Here is a 24,541-nt window from a genome sequence, read left to right on the forward strand (position 1 = left end):
GTTCCTCCAGCCATCAGTGCGGTGACTAAAATGATGCAACACTTAGTTGTACGTTTACACAGGACTGAGGTGTCGTGATGAGCGCACACTGGGCGCTATTGTAACTTACATCTCGTCAAAAATCCTGCTTCGGTCACAACGAGACGGGGGACACTCGTGCAAGGGTCGACGCGACAGTTAAAAAAAACTTCACACATGACCTCGAATTTCGCATTTACTAGCTCGAGACGTGACGGCACAGTGCTCTCTTATTACTGCGGTTAAACTGTTGCCGTGGTTACGTGGGTAGTTGTGGATGTGAGGCGGCCTGTTGCACAATCACTGGTTATGATCCGATTTGTTTGCGGGTTGTATCTCGGTGTTGTTCGGCAGGATGCCCGATCTTTCACTCCACGTGCTGGGGAGCTTCATGTCCAATCAACTTGCCGTACGACCTTTAAACCCATCAGAACTAGTTGCACTGTTACGTGGTGAGTGGCGGTACCTGCGGGCACACACTGGTTGTACGAACACACTCGTCACACTTGCCGTGGTTATCTCGCTAGTGTCTCTAATGTGGTAGCTGCATTTTTACGCAGCGGTTGCATTAACAGCTGCAATGCTTACACAGTTGCCACGGTTACTTGATCGCCATAGTTTTACATAGTTGCCAAAGTTATACGGTTGCAATTAGGGACATCAGCTTAGTGGTCCAGAGTTCCAACATTTTCCACGACGAGTCACGTGGACATCGTGAGCCTTTGCCCCATGTGCGGTCGGTGTGAAAGGCGGACGGGATGGTGGGATTTAACACGTAGTCGGCCTTTTGCAATCAATATTCATAATAAAGGGGGTTTTTGTGGGTTAGATTGCGTAAATATAAATGTATCCTTAACCCACCACCACCCGACACAGCCAATTAGTAAGGTTTGATGATGTAAACAAAACGTGCCAATTAGTTACTCGCTTAGCACAACATTGCTAATATTTTGAGTACTGTGACGTTGCACTGGTGATTACATCTGTTGCACACTCGAAATGAAGGTCGTGGGCAGGTGCTCCAAATCGAGGGCAAACACATTTATTGTGGTTAATCTGTAAAATGCAACAGCACGTGTCACACAGCAATCCTCAACCGAGTCGCCATTAACCGTGTAGCTGGTGTCCAAGTGCGGTTAATCAATAACCCTGCCAGCCCCCTACAGGCCCAACTCCGTTATCGCATGCTGGTGTACACGTGCATTGATGTATTGCACAGCACATAAGGACTTTCATAAAACCACACTTTACTCCCTTGCTGCACAAGGAAATCATTAAAATAGTGGTCCATTCCTAATGTGCCACACATCCAGGCTTCATTGGGCGATTTTTGCCAGAATTGTAAAGAGATCGACCCGCTTCCGGTCTTAATCATAGAGCGATGTGACGTCATCGCTCTGAGCCAATCAGGTGGTGGGAGCTGGACGGGGCGGGGCTGGGCGCTCCTTGCCCCCATTGCCACGGGACCGAACGCACGTGCCTTGTGTCTCATCTTCCCCACCCGCGGTTCCACTCCACGATTTCCAAAAGCTCTAAAGCCCTCTCACTTCCACCCAACCACAACGCGCGTATCGCTACGTAAATTTTGGGTATTTTAGCAGTCTTCGATCAAACACATTTTTGTAATCTATGCGCCTTGTACGCGTCCTAATTATTGGTTAACATGTAATACGGCTTGAGACGCTCGGTCCTTTAGTTCGTCCTATGTCACTGACACAACTGACACGCCGAGACAGCCCAATACCTCCACTTGTCACAGCTTTGAAGCAGACGCTACATCCTTCTCCACTCATTGGTTCGAGCTCATCAGTGGTCGTCCCATGTTAATTTAATTTACTGCTGTGCTCTCTGCCATGTGGGGTCATGTGGGAAACACAAATAAAAACATCCCCCATATATAGTCTTCAGCAGACTGTTGAGGAAAGTGCTGTTAGCGAGCACCTATAAAAGACGGCATGGCACACGATGGAGTGTGTGGCCAACACCATGTGGGACACACAGTTTCAGTGTGCATACCCTACATCACAATGGGACATGTACACATAATTTTAACTGGTACTGTGTCTGGGCGTACCATTTGTACACACACATGCATGCGAGTTCATTCGGCAGCGTGCGTCGCATCGGACGTGAATTCAAATTATCACGCGCGTGTAGACTCAATTTGTATTTTAACGGAGAAAGCTTATGAATTATGAATTGCGAAAGAACAATGGTGGAGCTTGATGGCTGGAGTTGTGGAAACGCAGTCATGGAGATGGGTATATTTGGGACTAGCTGCCTATAGCACCCGGGCCTTCTCTACTGCCTCTGACCATCGCCCACTTCCCGCCTCCTCAATCGCCAAAACCTGGTCTCCCCTTCAAGAGTAAACTCCTCGTCTTGATTTAATTCTGCGTTCATTTATGAACGGAGGTTTTCTCACTAAGTATCTAGTTAAAAACTGATGTGACCATGTCTCCAAACTCAAAACAGGAAATCGCATAATTGGGGTGAGTGTATCAGGTGAATACACGCACGCATTTCCACTAGATATAAAAACATGCACGGGAATTATGACAAGATGGATGTTGCGAAGACTGGAACCCGTGTGACTGAATGCACCCAATATCTGCGGATCTCAGAAGCTAAGCAAGGGTCGAGCCTTGTCAGAAAACGAGGTGAGGACTGCCTGGGAATATCATGGCTTGTAGATGTGGGGTTGCAACGTGGCCGGGAGATGGCAATACAACAAGGGATTTAATGTATGCGGAGTTAAAAGTATATTTGCCCTAATATACGTGGTGGGGTTTCTCCAGATACTCCAGACTCCTCCCACACCAAGCAAGATATCTCAAGAACTGTTCCTACTTGTTTTGAGACCGAGGCTTTCCTGGGTAAATAAAGGACACGATTATATCTCTAATCTATAATTAAGTGGCTCTATTGGTTTGGCTTGCTAGGGCTGGAGGAACGGATGGAAGTTATGGGGAGGGCTCGCCGCGGGCCTATGAGGACAAGCAGCTCATGTGGAGCCGGTGGTAGCGGTGGCGCCGCCAGTGGCCTGCATGGCCTCTACGTCTTCGGTGGAGCTGATGCACACAAAGCGGCCGGTGCCCCCGTGCGTGGCCACCACGGCGGCGAGCGCGTGGCCCATGGCGCGGTGGTCCACGTAGCCCGGGCACACGCGCCCCGGCGGCACCACACCCATGTTGATCTTCACCTGCGGGCAGCACCACGGCCACACGGGTTAGAGGACGGCCGCTGCGACGCCGGACAGGGGTGGTACACCCGACCAATTGCGTGTTTTTATTTTTTATTTGTGAGTGCACTTTGTGGCTGTGTATGTGCCCGTCTGTCCCTCCGGGTCTTAGATGCACCATGTAAATGTCCGTGTGGATCCTTTCCCTCAGATTCTTGGGTACACCATGTAAATATGCACGTGTGTGTTTCAGGGAGGAGTTGAAAGCGCTGCTGCTGAACCTGGAGTGTGCCACTAAGAGGTGGGGTTTTACCATCAGCTCCACCAAAACTAAGCACCTGCCTGGGTATTTTGTGCCACCAAACACTCCACCCTCTCAGCTCCCCATTGGTGATGGAGCAGTTGTGGAGAGAGTGGAGAGTTTACCATACCTGGGCAGTGTGCTTATGACCAGCTCCGGTTTGACAGCAGAGGCCTCACTCCGAATTAGTTGAGCGACATCTTTTCATCGGCTGCGCAATGCTGTGTGGAAGCTACTTGGTCTGTCACTCCGCACGAAGCTTCGAGTCTTCTTGGCCACAGTCATGCCCTCCCTTCTCTATGCATGTGAGCCGTGGATCCCTCTAATGGAACATCTGCGCCGGTTAGAAATATTCAGGCTAACATGCCTACAATCCATCCTGGATTTAACCAGGCTGGATTTTGTGACGAGCCCACAGATCGTTGAAAGATATGGACACATTCCCATCAGTGAGCTCTTTCGGCAGGCAAGGCTGCATTGCATGTAGCCCGCATGCCAAGCCACCGCATGTCCAAGCAGCTTCTGTTTGGCCGCATAGAGGGGGCTAACCGGGCACAACATAAGCTGGAGAAGAGATGGACTGATGCGGTACAGAAGGATGTGGAGCTGAGTGGACTTGCCGACGGCTGGTACCAGCAGTGTCAAGATCGGCCTCTACGGAGGAGGCTCGTGAAGGATGCTGCTGGGCAGTTGAAGGCAGTTACCCTCCAGCAACAACGGAGAGCAGAGGAGCGAAACTCACAACAGCAAGGTGGCACAGTGGGGGGTAAAGCTGGTGCATCTGTAGTAGGTTCAACGAGACTTGGACGACGTAGTCGGAGGCACACTTATTTATTAACCGTTCCACTCTATACAGACCAAGGTATACAACACTCGAAGGGGTATCGGCCCCTTCACCCGTCTAACAGAGAGATCCCACGATTTCTATCCTGGCTAGCCTACTCCCAGGTCCTCCACTACAGAGCTAGGGGAGGCTAGCTGATCCAGCTCTGGCCAAGATGGGATTACGGCACCCTGAGTCCCCAGACCGGCTCTTACAAGAACATCGGCTCTGGGCTCTCGGGGCCACGCCACTGGCTTGCCCTGGTCGGTCCTTAGAAGGACGGCGATCCAGGGGAGCCCCAGGGCCTATCTAGCCGGTCTTCCTTCTTCACTGGTTTAAGCTAAACACTGAACCCTGAGCCCACCGGCTCACCACCTTATATAGCAACTCCCCCCTCGAGGGGTGGGGTGTGGGGGATCACAGCGCCGTTTCAGCCCCCCAGGCTAAACGATGCGGGCGTGGATGTAAGCATCCTTCCGCGTGCGGGCATAACCACCCCTGGTGTGTTTGTTCGCCCTCCCGTAACACCTCTACATCACCCCCCCCCCCCCCCCCCCGTACAGCCCGCAGCCGTCCCGGCTGCAACAAAATCCACAATAAAAATGCATCCCCCCTCAACCCCGTGTGCAGCAACAACAACAGCAACAACAACAATCGAGAGAGAGAAAAATAACCCGACGCACCACACCATCCCGTAAAAAAACAACATATGTACAATTTCAAAGTCCCCCCCACCCCTGCGACCCCAGCCAGGCCAGCACGAGCGGCCGACCTCACAAAAGTCTGCGCATTTTGGCGCGCGTTCTTGCAGTGGGACCGTCACAATGGGCAGCCCCGGCCGGCCCAGCGGTGGGTGTCAATAGTTGGGGTGCGAGAGTGTCTGGCGTCGCCGACGAGCGACCCCCGACCCCCCCGGGAGGGGTTGGCAGTCACGAGCACGTCAATCCTGGTGCATCTGGAAGCGGAACAGTCGGTGGTAAGTCAGGCGAATGCAGCGAAGTCGGACTCCGGAAATCAGTGGACCCCCCACATGTTTGGCCATGTGTGTGTGGAGTAGGAACATGGGGCGCAACGAACGGTTTCAACCGTGAGGGGTGCACGGACCAACGACGCTTCCCCCACCGGATACGTACACATTGTGGCCGCAAGACCTGCACTACTTCCATGGGCCCCTGCCACGGCCGCAACAGCTTGGACGAGGTCGCCAGCGGAACTTGGGGACCAGTGCAACCACGCCTGGTCACCCGGTTTCCACTGGAGCACATGCACCCGGCCCAGCTTGAGCCTTTCATTCGCCCTCTGGCGGAGGTCTGAATTTTGGATGGCTGCCTCCCGCGCCTCTGTCAATTTAGCAATGTTGAATTTGACATGGTCGGCCAATTTGGATTTAGCATGCAGCGCGGAGATCTGCAGCTGAGTCGCGACAGGCGGGTTTGCCTCGCGACCGTACATTAGGAAGAAGGGCGAAAATCCGGTCGCCGCATGAGGAGCCATTCTGTAGGCCGCCAAAACCCCCGGAATATGAAGTTCCCAGTCGGTCTGGGATTCAGACACCTGTTGGGACAGCATGGACGTGATAGTCCGATGCAGACGCTCCACCATCCCGTCAGTTAGCGGTTGATATGGGGAGGTACGGATTTTTTTCGTACCCAGGAGCTCGCACACTTCGTGGAGAAGCTTACTCGAGAATTTTTTTCCCTGGTCGGTCAGTAGCCGCTCCGGAGTACCTTTGTCGAGGACGTAGCCCTGGACAAAGGTCTCCGCGATGGCTGCTGCTGACTGGTTGGTGAGGGGCCAGGCCATAGGCCATCGCGTAAAATATTCCACCCCGGTCAATAGGTATTTATTTCCCTTAGGTGTAGCGGGGAATGGCCGCAAAATATCAAGCGTGACGATTTTGTTAACCCGGGAAACCTTGATAGACTGCAATGGTGGGTTGGACCCCCTTGCTGGTGGCTTCCGTTGCGCGCACTGAGTACAAGACCCTATAAGATCATCCACGTCCCTTGCCATGCCCAGCCAAGAAAAATCCAGCTGGAGCATGGCAAGGGTTTTGTGAGTCCCCAGGAGCAAGAGTCGCTCGTGAGGAGCCCACACCACTCTACCCCTCAGTGTGGAAGGCACCACCAGCTGGTGGCGGCGGGATCCACCATCCCAATGCATCAAGAGACCCTGGAACAACCCCCACGAGCCGACATTTTCCACCCCCCGAACAGATCCACCGATGCGATGGCGCAACGCGAGGAGGGAGGTGTCCTCCATTTGGAGGCGCCCCCACTCCGCAACAGACAATCCCAGCAAGGAATCCCTCCCTTCTTGCTCAATAGGACCCGCAATTGAAGGCGCATCAGCGGCGGCCGCAAGGACCGACTCAGAGATCACATTCGGAGGTCTGCAACGCCCCGAACCCAGGAGGCAAGCACACTCGGAGGTGGGCGGCAAACGTGACAGAGCATCTGCATTCGTGTGGCGAACGCCCTTACGATATGTAGTCTCGAAATCTTGGAGAATCTCCAACCATCAAACCGTCAGTAATACGACGTGAATCCAATGAAACTCCTGACCTCCCCCACCGAGGTGGGAGTCGGCCAGGAGCTGACACATTGCGTTTTGGCGGGATCTGTGGCAATACCTGACCGTCCGACAATGTGGCCCAAATACCGCACCGATTCGCGGAGCAAATGACATTTCTGCGGCTTGAATTTCAAATTAGCAGCCCGCATTTTGAGGAAAACAGCCCGCAACCTCTGGAGGTGTTCGTCGAATGTTTTACTAAAGACGATATCGTCTAAGTAAATCAAACAAGAATTCCATTGCAACCCAGCCAGGACCAATTCCATTAATCGCTGGAAAGTCGCCGGCGCTGAGTGGAGCCCCATCGGCAAATGGTTAAATTGGAATAGTCCGTGCGGCGTACGGAAAGCTGTTTTAGGTTTAGATTCCTCATCCAGAGGGAGCTGCCAGAACCCTGACAGTAAATCCAATGTGGAGAAGAACCGCGCCCCCGCCAGGGCATCAAGCAATTCATCCATCCGAGGGAGTGGATATGCATCGGCTACGGAGATCTTGTTTAGCCGACGAAAATCAACACAAAACCGCAAGGAGCCGTCGTGTTTTTTAACTAACACGATGGGTGCACCCCAAGGGTTGGTAGAAGGGGATAGAATATCCGCAGCTAGCATGTCGTCTACGGCCGATTTGACATGATCCTTTTCGGCGGGACTCAACCGAAAAGGATTTTGGCGGATTGGCGCGCTGTCACCCGTGTCAATATGGTGTCGCAGCAGTTTAGTACAGCCAATATCATATTTGTGTCGACTAAAAACGTCGGAAAAATCGTGCAGAAGGGTTCGTAGCTTATCACGCTGCGAGTCGGACAGGTCCGATGATCCCGCGCAAAGCGCATCCAGCCACCCCTCATCACGGTCCGAATGCGGTTGCGATGGAGGAGTGGTGTTCACTTGTCCAATGACTGGTTCCTCACAGGGTACCGGCGTTGCGTGCGCAAGCACGGTCCCTTGAGGAACCACAGCCGTTCGCAATCCAACATTGAGGACCGCGATGAAGGGGTCCCCGTCCCCTTTCACAATGGTCTGGGCCGCTACCAAATCAGGTTCGTTGACCCCGGCCCTAGACGGTCCCAACAGAACACACCGATCCCCAATCGAATGGTCGACGCAGCCTAAGAGGCACGAGCATCTGAGCCCCCGGCGGTACGCGTACTGTCCTCGTAGCAAGTGCCTGTACCGTCGCAAATGTCGTACAGACAGTAGCGGGGGAGGACAAGAACATCATATGTCGGCCCGACGGGAGTTCGATGCAACCTTGGTCGATCAAGATTCGAATTGGCATTTTGGCCAAGAAGTCTGTCCCCAACAGGCACGGATCTGCCAGCGAGGAGGAGACCAATACCGGCCCGGATAATTTGATGTCCCCAATACAAATTTGCGTGCAGATCTGTCCGATAATGCCCAGTGAGCCCCCGTTGGCCGCATAGTATGGAACATCAACGGGGAGCAAAGGACGGCTTTGAACGGGGAGAATGTTATAAATTAAATCGGACACAATTGTCGCCGATCCTCCCGTATCAACTGAGACCCGCACCTCAACCCCATCAATATGCCCCACAACGACCGACGAGCCCGCCGACGCGGCAACAACGCGATGGGCCAACTCAGACCACTGGCCCGGTTGGAACGCCCTCCCCATCGCGGCACATTTCGACGCAATGACAGCCGATTTCTGATCCCCGTTCGTTGCAGTGCGTGAGTGTGTCACAGGTGTGTGCGTAGGCCAAACATGTGGGGTGCCACGACTTGCCGGAGTTTGCTGTGGAGCCTTGGGTAGAGGCGCGTCGTCCGGCCGAGGCGTCGCACCGCGCTGTCGAGGAGCCTGGCATCCCGAAGCCACATGGCCCCGGAGGCCACAGTTGTAGCACCGCGTGAGTGCCCCAGACGGCGTGGGTTGATCTTGGTGGCTCGGCCCATCCCGAACTGGCCATCCCCCGGATCTCCACTCCGTCGGGCGACCCACAGCACAGACCTCTTCCGATGGGAGGGTGGTGGTAGCCACGGTATGTCTGGCCGCCGCCTTGCTGGCCTTGCGACGCTGGGACAGCAAGTTTGCATGGATGTGCCGTGCGGCACGCAGGGAACACATCTCCTTGTCGTCTTGCGCCAAGACGACGATGTCCAAATCATCCACCAACAGCAATATCTTCTCAGCCACCATAGCGTCCACCCCTTCCTCGTCCATCCGCGGGAAAGCCGTCTTCACCAGGGCCAGGAGAGCTGTGCGGTATGCCAGGGGCGATTCCTTGGCACCCCGCTGATGATCGTAAAACAGCTGTCTGCAGTCAGAAGGTGGACCGTAGACTGCAGACAGGAGTCGTAGCCGCCTGCAGCGTGGCGTGCGCTGATCTTGGTGCCGTAGTGAGGGTGGCGAGGGCATCACTGTCCAGCGTCCCCGGCAGCGCGCGTAGCGCCTCGTCCTCCGTCCATCGCGACATTTCTTGGTGGGCGAGGAAACGTCTTTGGAAGGCTCCCCAGTCGCCGTCTTCCACCACAAACTCTTTGAGGACTGGCAATCGCTGCTGGAACGAGGCCTCCGCAGCCGTAGATCGCCAACCGGTGTTCCCTACAATCTGTTCAGTATCGGCGGGAACGGCGGACGCCATCAGCGGTCGCACCACTGGTGATGCGCTGGCCGCTGATTGGCGTTCACCGCCGTCGGCCGCTGTTGATGACGTGGCGGTTTCTGGTCGGCGACTGTCGGTCACATGACGTGACCCGGCCCCGCCCTCAGCACCCACTGTACTGATGGCGGCAAATCCAACCTCCAGCCCCATTGAAATGGCGGGAACTGGCGTCGCGTCTCGTCCGACGTTGCCCCGTGCTGCTCCTCCAACCCCCAGGTGAGTGATTTCCTCCAGCGTGGCGGCTGCCGCGTAGAGTAGCTCCGCCAGGCGGGAGTGAGCCACCCGCAACCCGTCAGCCGACGGTCCCCACCCGTCCGACTGCTGCGGTATCGGCAGACTCGGCCCCGGTTGCTCAAACTCACCCTCGGCGAGTTCAGGCTCTGAGTCGGCCGAGTTGTCCTCCTCCCCAGATTCCTTGGTACGAGCCGTCCGTCTTGTGTCCATCTTTAGAAGACCACTTCTGACTCCAGTTGGAGTAGGTTCAACGAGACTTGGACGACGTAGTCGGAGGCACACTTATTTATTAACCGTTTCACTCTATACAGGCCAAGGTATACAACACTCGAAGGGGTATCGGCCCCTTCACCCGTCTAACAGGGAGATCCCACGATCTCTATCCCGGCTAGCTTACTCCCAGGTCCTCCACTACAGAGCTAGGGGAGGCTAACTGATCCAGCTCTGGCCAAGCTGGGATTACGGCACCCTGAGTCCCCAGACCGGCTCTTACAAGAACATCGGCTCTGGGCTCTTGGGGCCACGCCACTGGCTTGCCCTGGTCGATCCTTAGAAGGACGGCGATCCAGGGGAGTCCCAGGGCCTATCTAGCCGGTCTTCCTTTTTCACTGGTTTAAGCTAAACACTGAACCCCGAGCCCACCGGCTCACCGCCTTATATAGCAACTCCCCCCTCGAGGGGTGGGGCCGTGGGGGATCACCGCGCCGTTTCAGCCCCCCAGGCTAAACGATGCGGACGTGGATGTAAGCATCCTTCCGCGTGCGGGCATAACCACCCCTGGTGTGTTTGTTCGCCCTCCCGTAACACCTCTACACATCTACCGGTCATCTCAGTCAGCCAACCCATGGCACCTGGGTCTGTCCCGAGACCTGTCAGCGAGCCTTCGACACTTCACGTGGCCTCAAAGTGCACCTGGCCTGGCACAGGTGCCGTGGTGACGTCACCGTCACTTAGTGGCGAATGGCGGGTATTGGTATTATTGGTATTGTGTGAGTGTCTGCACCTTGGGTGCACCCTAAAAAAATGTGCACAGGCGCGAGTGTGTAAGTCTAGAGCGCATGGTTCTGTCTGTCTCTCTTAGTCCCTGTTGCACGCTGAGTGTGCATGGGCATATGTGCGTGTTACTCTTGGGTGTGCACTGTGGGAATATGCACATGCGTGTGTAACGTCTCCCGACTCTTGTGTACGCCCCGGGGACGTGCGTGCGTGCTAGCGCGTGTCACCTCGTTGATGGCGCAGGCCGCGTCGCTGTACTCTTCGCGCACCACTTTGCTGAACGCGAGCGCCGAAGCGGCTCCCACCGTCAGGAAGCCGGTGCCGGCCGTGAGGAGGCGGTCTCCCGCGCCGCCTGCGGCAGAGGAGGTGGGGCCTTGTGTGGTCAGCCACATCGAGGATTCACCTAAACCTCAACACGTTTAGCAAACGTGCCATGGAAAAGGCCATTGGCCGAAACGTGACCTATTACAGGCATGCCCCCTTATAGCGGTCAGGATGCCTTCTTGCTAAAAGGAGGGCTATACGAAACAGCGTCATTGCCTTAATTGTGATACCGTTATATGATAAATGTATTAAAGTATTTTATGAATACAAATAATAACTTTGAATGACACGTAGACATGTGTCTACATGCGAGTTGTATGGGTGGGGAGCGGGAGTGCAACGGTTAGCACGCTGTGCTACAAACTCGGCAACCCAAGTTAGATTCCCGCTCAAGGCCAACACCAGTGACGATTCTCTGAACCGGTTATGGACCTCCCCTGGGTCGACTTATCCTCAAATGAGTACCTGGTGCGGTGTGTAAACATCGCCACTCGGGAGACAAAGGCGGTCTGAGCGTGGTGCTGGCCACCCAGCCCCTCGTGTGCCGTGCTGGCATTCACAGTGCTCAGTCACAACACTTGCCCCAACAGTCTGTCAAGGCTACACGGGGGATCTTTGTCTTTTGTGTGGGAGCAAAATCTGGGCCCATGTGGGAGTTTGTCGAGCTCCTTTCAAGGGTGGGTTCCCACGTGCAGCCCCCACTGCCCCCCGGAAACCAAGCGAGGCAGGCTTGCTCGCGGGAGCGCTAAGGCATCCACTGCTGTCACGTTTACAATTGGCAAAGGTGATGAGTAGGCTGCTGTAACTATAAACGCGATTGGGTCGTTGGGTGTTTGGGGACAGGACACGCGATAATGTCAATAGGGAAAGCGGCAGTGTCGCGCTTCACGCAGGAATTTTGAAACGTGCAGGAATTTTTCGCAACAGGAATTCTCGTCCACGACAAAGAGCGCCATAACGAAACAGCGTCACAAGAGGACAGCGCTATAAGGGGTATAATGCCTGTATATATTTTATCTTTTAAGGCCAGTGTGGGTGAGCCTTTTGATATTTGTATTCGCGCGCCACTGCCGACGAAAATATGTTCCATCTGCAAGAAAGATGTGAGGTGCGTGTAAAGTTGTTGCTTTAAAAGTTGTGACTGAAATCTGCGTTGTGTCGTTACGAGGATTGATCCCGCTCTCCAATGTCAGTCAGCCGGTCGCTCCCCTCAATTTAATCCGGAGATGAAATTAACCCTTTGAGATGTGTGAAACGCCGTCATTTAAAGTGAGTAATATTTAAAAGTTACTTTCATTCAAACTGAACATAACGATGGTGAATCGCACTTTAAAATGTTCACTGTCCAAGGAAATTTGACAATATGTAAAAAGGAAATGACCAGAATAGGTAAATAGAGGCAATGGAGAAAACTGCACAAAATTTAACTAAATGTGAACAAAAAAATCTAAGGCAGCCAAAAACACACTCCGAGTTTTCGGATTATACTGCGTTGTTTGGCACGATGTCCGACGTTTTGCATCACGTGCTGGGCTTCTCCATTCGGTTTCATTATGCACCTAGAAGCCGCTACCCGCAGTTATCGACTAGTGCGCAGGCAGTGCAACTGCACCGAGGACCATGGGCCGGAGGGGCCCTGGTACCGGACTATGAAGAGAAGGCGAAATTGGACAGGGGGGTGGTGGGGGGGCGCTCATTTGATTTATAGCATCAGGGCCCATGCCACTCACTGTGCTACTGGCACCACCTGGACCCCTGTGGGCTCCCATGTTGGACTCGTAATTGAGCCCCTGTGAGTGAGTGAGCCCCTGTGAGTGAGTGAGCCCCTGTGCGCTCGTTCAGTTGGGCGGTGGTGGATATCCACGGTGGTGGATATGCACGTGGTGGCTATGCACATCGTGGCTATGCATGGTGGTGGCTATGCATGGTGGTGGCTATGCATGGTGGTGGCTATGCAAGTGGTGGCTATGCACGTCGTGGCTATGCATGGTGGTGGCTATGCATGGTGTTGGCTATGCTAGTGGTGGCTATGCACGTGGTGGCTATGCACGTGGCCTGCAATTATTATTTACAGAGGGTCCTAGCACGACAGAACGGCTCGGAGTGAATACCTGTCACGAAGGTGTAGGAGCCACTCGGGTTCGCCCTGACGAGGGGAAAGAAGACTTTCCACGCGGTGAAGGTGCTGAAAAGGAGGTCTTGGAAAACCTGGGAGGGAGAGGGGTTCCAGTGGAGAGGGGTTCCAGAGGCTGTTATCATCGTCATCATTTATCCGTAAGAGCAGCAGCAGAATGCAGCGGCAGTCATCGTAATTGGCACGTACTAAAAATAACACGACGGAAACAGACTATCGTCATCATTGTCATCATCACCAATGATTAATCCCCTGCTGGATGAGGGCCTCCCCATGCTGGGTTGTTGTCGTTGTTGTTTGACCAGACTTCACCACGCTGGTCATTGCAGGTTTGTAAAGGAGGTCAAATGTATCGGACCTCTCGCTGAGCACCTGACTGGTACAGATGCCCCTATCCAGCATAGTTTACCGAGGTCTTCGAAGCATGCGAGCTTCTTCGCCATGTCCAGATGAATGTATGAAGCAATGTCCCCTTGTCGAGTTCATTGCTCAGATGTATCGTGTGCAGGGTTTTCCTCACCCCAGACAGGAAAAATCTGTGGGCTCGCGTGCGTGCATGCGTATGTATGGTGGGTGCCTGTGTGTGTGTAACGTGAGTGTGTGTAGAGTGTGTGTAGAGTGTGTGTAGCGCGAGTGTGTGTACCGTGCGTATGTGTAGCGTGCGTGTGTGTAGATTGTGTATAGCGTGCGTGTGTGTAGAGGGTATGTAGCGTGCATGTGTGTAGAGTGTGTGTAGCATGAGTGTGTGTAGCGTGTTTATTGTCCGGCAAAAACAACCCCCTACCTCCTCGTTGGTGCTGGACGGCAACTTTGTGGTGGGCAGTGCCGTGGGGGGAGGGCCAATTTAGATTGACCATTCCCCTCATGGCGTTTGTAACCACCACAGCAGCTAAATAGGGGCTCTGGACGGGTGCGAGGGGCTGGTAACCCCTCCACCTTCAATTAATTCATTACCACCAAACCACGATTTAAAAATGTAATTAAGCTTGTGCCGGAGGTCCCGGGGGGACAGGCGTCTATGACGTCTCCAGGCCAAACCCAATTTGGCGGAGCCAGGAGACTCCATCCTTACCCTTGGGGCTCTTCCAAAAACAACAAAAAAACCACTACGGGTGGCCACATGGAATGTTCGAATGCTCACTGTGGAGGAGAGGCTGCCACTCCTCTGTCGGGATCTGGACTGGTACCGCCCGGATCTTTGTGGTATTCAGGAGGTCCAGTGAAACGGCTCTGGCTCCTGCCACCATGAGGGGTGGACAGTCCTCTACTCGGGGCAGGAGACTGCCAAACAACAGGGAGTGGCTCTTCTTCTGAACAAAATAATTAAGGGGGCGTGGGAGCGTGGCGGAGAGGTGTGGGAAGCTGTAAGCCCCAGGCTACTTTTGGCTCGCCTTCCCATCAACCTGAGGTGAGGAGTGGTAGTCGTGATTACTTATGCCCCCACCAAAGACGAACATCCGTGGAGGGGTGCAGGCAAGGCCGATGAGTCGGATGCCTTCTTTGACCTGTCACAGGTGCTAGTGTAGGGGTGTTACGGAGGAGCTGTATGTGTAGGGGTATTAAAGAGAGAGCCGTTATGCATGGCAGCTTATGGGAAACAAACACAGTGGGCGGGGCTACGTGAGTGCACGGGGGGGGGGTGCTCTCAACGACGTCTGCACCAGGCAGCCCGGGGCCCCACCCCTCAGCGGGGGTGGAGTATAAAGGGGGATGTGTCAGAGGGCTCGGGGCAGAATGTTTAAGTAAACTCTTGAAGACCGAAGACTGCCTAGCTAGAGCCCTGGACTCCCCTGGGACGCCGCCCTTGTCAGGGCCGCGCAGGACCGAGCCAGCGGCGTGGTCCCGTGAACCAGAGCCAGGACTCTGGGACTCCGGGTACCGTAGCCCGACTGACCAGTGTCGGGCCAGACAGCCTCCCCTAGCCCAGTATTTGGAGGATTAGGAGGCAGGCTAGGGGTAGCTAGCCGTGTGTTCCCAGCTATCCGGGTGAGGGGGCCGATACCCCCTCCAGTACTGTATGTCCCCAGTGACTGTTGTGAAATAAATACGTGTGCCTCTACTCGGGTGTCCACGCGTCCTCAACGGTACTACACTAGCTAAAGTGGCCCCTCGGGATAGAGTCATCTTGTTGGGTGACTTCAATGCCCGAGTTGGTCATGATGCTGATACCTGGTCTGGAGTGATTGGAAGGCATGGGCCAGATCAGCTCAATAACAACGGCAGGAGGCTGCTAGATTTATGTGCAGCCCATGGGATTGTAATTACCAACACACTGTTCTGGCATCGGCGCATCCACACAACATCATGGATGCATGCCGGGTCCAAGGAAGAACATCTGCTGGACTATATAGTGATGGAACAGCGGATGCCGGCCCATGTCCTTGACACCAGGACCTACCATGGAGATGATCTGCACACTGACCATCGACTTGTCATCTGTAAGATGTGCCTGCCATTCTTCCACTCCAGTGGTGGGTGTACACCCAGGCTCCCATTCAAACCCATAGTGGCATGGTCTCAGCTAGCTGATGAAAGTTGCAAGTGAAAATTCATCATGGCTGGGGTTGGCATCATCCCCCACTCCTCCTGATGTCGAGGGGAAATGGGCAAGGTTTAGGACTGTGGCTCATGCAGCTGCAATGGCTGATTTGGGTACACGGTCCAGACCTCCCCAGAGACCCTGACTGACAGAGGAGGTGTTCAGGCTGGGTGAGAAAAAGCGACAGGCCCACTCTCACCATCTGCAGCATCCCACATCAGAGAATGAGGAGGCTTACCGCAGCCTTCACTCGGAGGTTCGGAGAGCCGTGAGGCTGCAAGGATGGGTGGTGGTCGCAGGTTGCTGAGGAGATGGAGTCTGCCTAAATGGACCACGATCACAAATCGCTCTATAACTCCATCAAAAAAGTAACCTACAGCGCCACACCTATTACCATCATTAGGGGAAAGAATGGTGATCCAATCTCCGACCCCCAGGAACAGGTTTGCAGATTTTCTGAGCAATTATGTGAGGTCCTGGGGAGGGGAAATCCCTTAGCCTGAAAAACATCATGGGACAAAGTGGGGATGACCCTGCTGAGGCTGCAGTGCCTCAAACTTTGGAAGAAGAAGTCACCCCCTGTGAGTGGCTGGCTGAGGTGCCATCTGTTGAGGAAGTACTGAAGGCGCTCCGGAGTCTGAGAAAGGCACCGGACAGAGATGATCTCCCAAGCGAAATGCTGAGGGAGGGTAGCGTTTGTGCACAGACTGCCCTACATGACATCATAACAGCAGCCTAGACCACTGGACCGGTTCCGCAGGATTATAAGGATGCCCTGGTGGTCCCCCTCTTTCAGAAGGGGGACCGCACAGACTGTAACAACTACAGAGGCATCTCACTCCTCAGTGTGGCGGGAAAGGTCCTGACAAGGATTATTCAACATCACCTTGCCAGGCATGCTTAGGAGAGGCTTGCGGAGCCCCAATGCGGTTTTAGGAAAGGGCGGTCCTGCACAGATGCCATATTTTCTGTCCGTCTGCTACAGCAGAGGTGTAGGGAATTTTAACAAGACCTACATCTCTGCTTTATTGACCTGGTTAGTAGGCCTGGGCTCTGGGTTGTTCTTCGTGCTTTCGGAGTCCCTGACCCTCTGCTCACGATCATTAAGGACCTTCATGATGGTGAGCGGGCCCGAGTAAAACCACGTAGCCGGGAGTCGGAGCCATTCCCTGTTCACCTTGGGGTGCGACAGGGATGTCCTCTGGCTCCCACATTATTTTTCATCTATTTCGACCACATAGTTCGTGAAGACTTCAATAACTGTCCCGGAGGAATTTCCATCTTGTACAGATACAATGGGAGGCTGATCGATGCGCAGGTGCGGTCAAGGGATGGCTCCCTATTGCTAAACCATGTTATATATGCCGAAGATCTGGTCATTGCTGCTCACTCAGAGGAGGAGTTGGAGGTGCTGCTGCTGAACCTAGAGCATACTACTAAGAGGTGGGGCCTTACCATCAGCCCCATCAAAACTAAGTACCTGCCTGGGTATTTTGTACCATCGGACACTCCACCCCCACAACTCCCAATTGGTGATAGGGCAGTTGTGGAGAGAGTGGAGAGTTTCCCATACCTGGGCAGTGTGCTCATGACTGGCTCCGGTTTGACAGCAGAGGTCTCACTCCGAATCAGTCGAGCGAAATTATATTTTCATCGGTTGCATAACGCTGTGTGGAAGCTACCTGGTCTGTCGCTACGCACGAAGCTTCAGGTCTTCTCGGTCACAGACATTCCCTCCATTCTCTACGCTTGCGAAACGTGGACCCCCCTAATGGAAAATCTTTGTCGGTTAGAAACATTTAGGCTGGCCTACCTACGATCAATCCTGGGTTTAACGAGGCTGGATTGTGTGAGGAGCTCACAAATCCTTGAAAGATCTGGACAAAGTCCCATCGGTGAGCTACTCCGGCAGGCAAGGCTGCGTTGGCTGGGTCATGTAGCCCACATGCCTAGCCACCGCATGCCTAAACAGCTTTTGTTCGGCCGGATTGAAGGGGCTAAACGGGTGCATGGGTCATTCAGTCGACCTGTGGCACCTGGGTCTGCCCCGTGACCTCCTGCCAGTGGGCGTTCGACACTTCACGTGGTCTCAACGTGCACATAGCCTTGCACAAGCGTCGTGGTGCTATCACCGCCACTTAGTGGCGAATGGCGGTTGTTGTTGTTGTAGCGTGCTTGTGTGTAGAGTGTGTGTAGCGTGCAAGTGTGTGTAGCGTGAGTGTGCGTGCACGTGCATGTGAAGGTCACGTTCACGAGTTCATTCCATCACCACACGTGGCGTGATATGCAGTCACGGTCATAAAGATTAAAGTTATCACTAGATTATTGCTTCTACCCGTTAAGTAGCAGGTGCATTTCACTAGTTACAGTTATTAAGGTGTGGTGTTGCTTTGTATTTAGACTCGAATACATTTCAGTTTTGCACGGCTTTAGTATTACCCAATTGATTCTTAATAACGCAATGTTTTAAGTCATCATGATGTCCATAATAGAAGGGTTTTTTTTGGGTTAGATCGCGTAAATATATAAATGTGTCGTTTAAACCCGCCACCACCCGACACAGCCAACTAGTAAGGGTTGTCACGTATACAGAACATGCCAATTCGTCACTAGTACATCACACCGGTGTGTTGGAGAGCCAAGCCACAACATTTAGAATCTGAGTACGACGTTTCGCCAGGAATTACAACTAGCTTCATCAGGCGACAGCCAGATTTGTGGAGAAGTCTATTGTTTCGTTCCTTATGTAGAGGCGTAGATGTGGTGATCATGCTTCTGCGCTCTTGCGCAAAGTGGGGTGAGGGGGGTCAACGTACATTATGCATGCGCATTATGGGTGGTGGCGGGTTTTAACAACACATGTATATATTCAGGCGATCTAACCCAACCAAAAAAACCCTTTATTATGGATGATATTGGCCACGAAAGCCTACGTGTTCATCATGATGCCTTTTTTGGTGTATTTGAACTGTACCTGTGGTATGCCAACACGTACCAGCTCTGGGTTATGTCTGCTAGATTTTCACAAGTTGGTTTCTTGTGTTCATAACGAGTTGTCTGGTTGCACACAATGTTGTCTTCCTCAAATTATTATTCCACACTTTATCGCAGTTGTGGTTCAAGTTCAAGTTGATTTTTTTTTACCAGTCGAGAACTCAAGATACCAGGAGAAATATCATATGCAGTGGTGAGTGACTGAATGGGTCACTGGGTGGGTGGGAGCCAGTCGGGGGCAATGCTTGCTGCTACATATAATCCCAAATTGAGTAATTTGTCGGTGATTTTTTAGTTGGTGAATTTGGGCCCTGATGCCGGCACACAATGGCCTACTCTAGCGAATAACGTCAAGGGATCTCTGACGTCCAAAGTGAAGTGGACGGCGCGTAGTGTCATTACGGATTAATACGCACCCTAGTATTAACCCGGGCAGCTGCTCGATTCGAACCGTGAGTCCTGGTCCGAACTGTTCCTAGGCCTCTTTGCCTTCACCAATCCTTACCACCTAGCAGAGTGAAGTATAATTAAACAAACCCCCAATTACCAACACGGAGCATTGGAGTGACAAAGGTGCTGTTAAAATGTCTAATGGTCATTAGCTTAAAATGTCGCAAAGGTTCCATCATGCCGAAAAGACCTGGCACAAAACTGGTATCGTAATGAACATGGACAGAAGGGCGGAGGTCGTCTCATTATGACCCCAGGGCTTTGTGAGTCACCGTGGGTGCCCCGTGGGTCCCCCATGAGTCCCCTGTGGTTCCCTTCACCCACCCGCTGCAGCTCAGACAGGTCCTGGTCGAGGAGGGACCCCCCCTGCCACCAGCTGAAGCCGAGACACGAGACGATGTCCGTGATGACTGGAGCGGCCGCCAGCAGCGCGGTGCGAGCCTTTTCGGCTCCGCGCTCCGAGCCTGCGGTCCCACGTTGATGGGAAACACGGGGAGAGACACGGGGAGAAACGACACGGGTTGACACGGGGAGAAGACGCGGGAAGAGACACGGGATGAGACACGGGTAGACACATGGGACGAGACACGGGGAGAGACACGAGGAGAGACACGAGTTGATACGGGGAAAGACACGGGGAGAGACACGGGGAGAGACACGGGAAGAGACACGGGGAGAGACACGGGAAGAGACACTGGGAGAGACACTGGGAGAGACACGGGGAGAGACACGGGGAGAGACACGGGATGACACGGGGAGACACGGGCAGAGACATAGGGAGATACACGGGGAGACACGGGGAGACCACGGGGAGAGACACGGGGAGAGATACGGGGAGAAACACGGGACGAGACGCGGGGAGAGACATGGGATGACACGGGGAGATGCACAGGGAGAGGCACGGGGAGTGACACGGGACGAGACACGGGGAGAGACATGGGATGACACGGGGAGAGACACGGGATGACACGGAGAGAGACACAGGGAGAGACACGGAGATAGATACGGGGAGAGACACGGGACGAGACACGGGCAGAGACACGGGAAGATACACGGAGAGAGACGCGGGAAGAGACACGGGGAGAGACACAGGGAGAGACAGGGGGAGAGACGCGGGGAAAGACGCGGGGAGAGACGCGGGAAGAGACACGGGATGACACGGGGAGACACGGGGTGTGGGGGTGAAGATGGGGCAGACAGGGGTATTGGAGGGGGATGGTTTTGATATTCGTAGTGGTGCAGATTGTAGGTGTTCGATGCTAAGGTTTTTGATGTTGCTGAATTAGGGTGTGGAGCATATTCACGTCGCCAGTGAGGTCAGTGAGTAAGGGTCAGATCGTCGATGTTTGAATGGTTATGGCATTGATAGTGTTGACGATGGTGGAGTTCGTGGTGATGGTGGTGATAGAGTGTTGGTGGAGTTGGTGTTGATGATGGCGTTGATGGTGGTGAGGGTGTTGAAGTTGGGTGATAGTAGTGGTGGTGGTGGCAATGTTGATGTTGAGCGATGGTTGTGATGTTGGGCCCATACCCACATTCCCTACGAGCGACACGAGTCTGGGTTTGCTGCTCTCCGGGACGTCCTCAGCGAGCTTCCCCAGCCGCGCCTCATCTCGCGAGATGACAGCCACACGGAAACCTACATCATCATCACCACCACCATCAATTAATCATGATTCCATGCATTCACCATGATGATGTTGGGGTCTTTACCTGATTATAAATAGGAGTGTATATTCATCACAATCGGAGTTAATATATGTTCACCACCACCACCACCATCATCGACAACCGTGGTAGCAAATTTGGGCTCCTTTGCGACTGAAGTTGATGCTGCTGCTGTTGCTCGTCATTGCTGTAGCTCTTGCCGCTTGCAGCAGCTGGTGATTGATACAGGAGCTCAAACGGGACCCTATCGCTGATCACACCTCGCACCGCAAGTGCAAAGTCCCCGAACTGCAATCCGTCCTCGGCGATAATCGTTCATGTGCTCTCGGAATGCTGCAGAGATATTTACACCCAATACACTTGAGTGTGCGTTCCTGCAATAGCCACCGCTGGGTTATATTTAACACTATTGATCAGCAGCAGCCATGGTCGATCCACTGCTGTATGAAGACCTCCTCCCCACACCGTTGCCATCCTTCACAATAGTCCTACCGTGCCACAATTGATCTAAATCCGACTCACGAGCTAATTTCCAAACTCCACACCTTCCACTGAAGAGCGTGCAAACTCATCGTCAACAAAAGTTGAGCGTACTTGTATTTAACATTCGTTTTGGATAATCTAGAATGTGATTGACAATGAGCTTAAAGGTACAATCCACTGCTGGATGAAGGCCTCCCCATGCAATTAGTATGACTACACTTGTTTACCCAGGAGAGCCTCACCAGTCATAGGGCTTGTTTGACCATACTTCACCACCCTGGTCAGTGTGGGTTGTGGGTGCCGGCGGCCAGGAGCAGGTCAGATGAGACTCGTCACTGACGTTAGCCGCTGGCTGAGGGACAGGGTTTCATGACAGCTGGATCTGTCCGGTTCATTGACCTGGGAAATATTTTCGCTCCCGGCACAGCACATTCAGTCTACCTCCCACTATGTATGTGGCTAATAGCCACGTGCCACTGACTCTAGTCTACCAGTGACGGCTCGGACAATGTTCAGTGAGAAATGAAGCCGTGGCTTGGAATAGCTCAGGGTGCGAACTACAGCGCCACCACTCCTGGGCAATGCCACTTCTCTCGTGAACCCTACACGGCGTAGATTATTTCAGTGGCTTTTTGCGCGATGAGTCCAATTGGAGCCCTTGCTATTTGTGAGCGTGAGGGTCAGTTGAGTGCCACGCGCTTAAAATCCATGACTGTGGCGAACAGGCAATGTGGCGTTTGTCTGCGACCCAGCGCTTTGGAGGCAAGGGTTGGTGGATCGCACAGAGATTTGTGAAACTCCCGAACTTGTGTTGGCTGAGTGGTTCTAGATTTGAAGCTTTCGTGACTGCAAGGAATCATATTCTTAGGTTTTTTTCGGTAAAGTCACGTAGGTAAAACATCAAAATTAATGAAAATAAAATAAAATTAAAACAAAAATCACGACGTTTCGGAGGCAACACAAGTCTCCGTCATCAGGTGGGACCGTCACAGCCGAATTAGCTGCATCAAGTGAGGCAATGATTCAAGAAGTAATCCCTTATAAGCAAGTTGAAGGGGGGAGGAGAGGGGGGGGGGAGAGTTTGTACACGAAGCCATACAAATATACAAACACAGACATAATTTCAACCGTGATGATGGGTACAAACTTAGTAATCATTGGAAAGATGTTATCAACCACGCAAAAAAGACGTAATTACACTTTTTTGGACCATCTTATCTGACAGGCACTATTTTACTTTACTTTACCGAGTGTTAACATCCCCAGTTATTTTTTTGGCAGTGCTCTCTTCATTGTTCAGCCAGCATTGGTATAAACATGGGCATTTTCGTTCTTTTGTCTATCATGTGTATCAGACCTCCCCTCCCCCCTCTCTGTCCATTGTGTTGGCGTGTGCAGCAGCAACCGCGTCCAAGCCGCCGTCCATTGTTTTGGCCCCGCTCCCTCCCCCTCCCGATGCGTTGTACTTAGCACTCCGTGCTGTCTTTGAGCCCCGCCCCCCTCCCTCCCGATACGTTCCATTCATTGGCTACCACATTCTGATGAGCTCCCCCCCCCCTCTCCTCCCCCCTTCAACTTGCTTATAAGGGATTACTTATTGAATCATTGCCTCACTTGATGCAGCTAATTCGGCTGTGACGGTCCCACCTGATGACGGAGACTTGTGTTGCCTCCGAAACGTCGTGATTTTTGTTTTTATTTTATTTTATTTTCATTAATTTTGATGTTTTACCTACGTGACTTTACCGAAAAAACCTAAGAATATGGCTGAGTGGTGTTCAGTATAGGAGAAGGCAGTACAGAAAGTGGATTCATGAGTGTACGTCTCTCTGTTTCTCTCTCATTGTTTCTGTGTCTCTATCATTGGGCGCCGCAGTGGCGAGATGTTGACTTCCTCGCCTGGTATGCAGGAGGTCGTGGGTTCTATTCCGAACCTGACGCTTGTTGTATATTTAGAGTTGGCATGTTCTCCCAGTGGTCGCGTGGATTTGTTCCCTGGGTCCTCCGATTTTTCGCTACACATTTTGAAACACGCGTTCAGAATATTTTGCTGCTATAAATTTCCACATGATAAGCCACCTCGCTGAGCTATTATTTGTGGCCAGGTCGTTTCTGAAAAAGAGCTACATAGCTCAGTGGGCTTTACTTGGTCAAGTTAAACATTTAGTTATTGGTACTTCATGCGCCAGATATATGCATCGAATCGTATATAATCAATGCTCGATTCGTTCCAGAGTTTGTCTCATTTGTACACCAACAGTATAAGCACAACAGCATACATTTCCACAAACGATAGGCCACTTCGTTGAGCTATCATTCGTGGCCAGGTCACTTCTGAAAAAGAGGTATACAGCTCAGTGGGCCTTACCTGGTCAAATAAAAAAACATTTATAGTCTACTCACACCAATCAACACTATAAGCATCATCACCAATACCGCCGTCAGACCCCTTTCGCCCCTCTCCGCTATGCCACCAGGCGGCGCTGCAGGTAGCAGCTGGTGCCCCCTGTGCCAGGGCGGCACATCAATGGTGTCAGACGCCGCGTCAAGTGACAGCCAACGGTTGGAACTGGGGTCACGGATCCCACCGTGAATCCCGTGGTCGTGAGACCAAATGTGGACGGAGATTGGACTAAAATTTGGATATGGATTTTCAAAGTGCTGGTGATGAGACCCTATATATTGAGGGGTTGCCATGATACCCCCTAGGTGCTGGCAGTGAACTCCCGATATTTAGGGGGTCGTGATGGGACGCCTTCTATTGGCGGTGACGAGGCCCCCTCTAGAAGTAGTGACGACACACTGCCTCAGGTATGATCAATGGCAGCGATCGACAACCTGCGGCCCCGGAGCCGAATGCGGCTCTTTAAGGACTGCTCCGTGTCGTTATTTATTAAGGACCGTCGTCTCATATTCACCACACAGTGCATTGCGGTGCTCTTGAAATATTGAGGTTGTTTTTTTCTACCGAATTCGAAATCTAAATGTCGCTTCTTGTTATTTTGGTTGCGGACCCCTAATCACATGGGAGGGACTCCACCGCCATACCTGTGAGGATTGGTGCTAATTCACCAACTCAAGAGTTCGCGACGAGGCGCCCCCACTCCTCTCACCTCGCTCGAGCAGGGCGCGCACGGCCCCGGATCCCACGACCCCGGCTCCTCCCAGCACCAGCACCACGCGCTCCGCTCCCGACATC

General features: G+C 53.1%; 1 protein-coding gene across 1 annotated transcript; it reads right to left on the reverse strand.

Annotated features, from left to right (window-relative positions):
* Window positions 1–1,044: 1,044 nt before the first annotated feature.
* On the reverse strand, window positions 1,045–24,541 carry LOC144727776 (uncharacterized). Its single transcript, XM_078606880.1, has 6 exons — window positions 24,456–24,541; window positions 20,723–20,830; window positions 19,516–19,655; window positions 13,186–13,282; window positions 10,978–11,102; window positions 1,045–3,220 (listed from the first exon to the last, which is right to left on the reverse strand). The coding sequence occupies exons 1-6, from the start codon at window positions 24,538–24,540 to the stop codon at window positions 3,023–3,025; spliced, it is 753 nt and encodes a 250-aa protein (XP_078463006.1). The 5' UTR covers window position 24,541; the 3' UTR covers window positions 1,045–3,022.

The sequence above is a fragment of the Lampetra planeri genome, chromosome 26, assembly GCF_965212315.1.
Source record: "Lampetra planeri chromosome 26, kcLamPlan1.2.h2, whole genome shotgun sequence".
NCBI classification, from domain to species: Eukaryota; Metazoa; Chordata; class Hyperoartia; order Petromyzontiformes; family Petromyzontidae; genus Lampetra; species Lampetra planeri.

Bases quoted from the DNA above. Each gene is read 5' to 3' on its own strand.
- LOC144727776 (XM_078606880.1), bottom strand. From the start codon at position 24,540: ATGTCGGGAGCGGAGCGCGTGGTGCTGGTGCTGGGAGGAGCCGGGGTC. The intron at 20,831-24,455 runs GTGAGAGGAGTG...ATGATGATGTAG, and splicing joins GCGCGCCCTGCTCGAGCGAG to GTTTCCGTGTGGCTGTCATC. The intron at 11,103-13,185 runs GTATTCACTCCG...CCTCTGCCGCAG, and splicing joins CTCCTACACCTTCGTGACAG to GCGGCGCGGGAGACCGCCTC.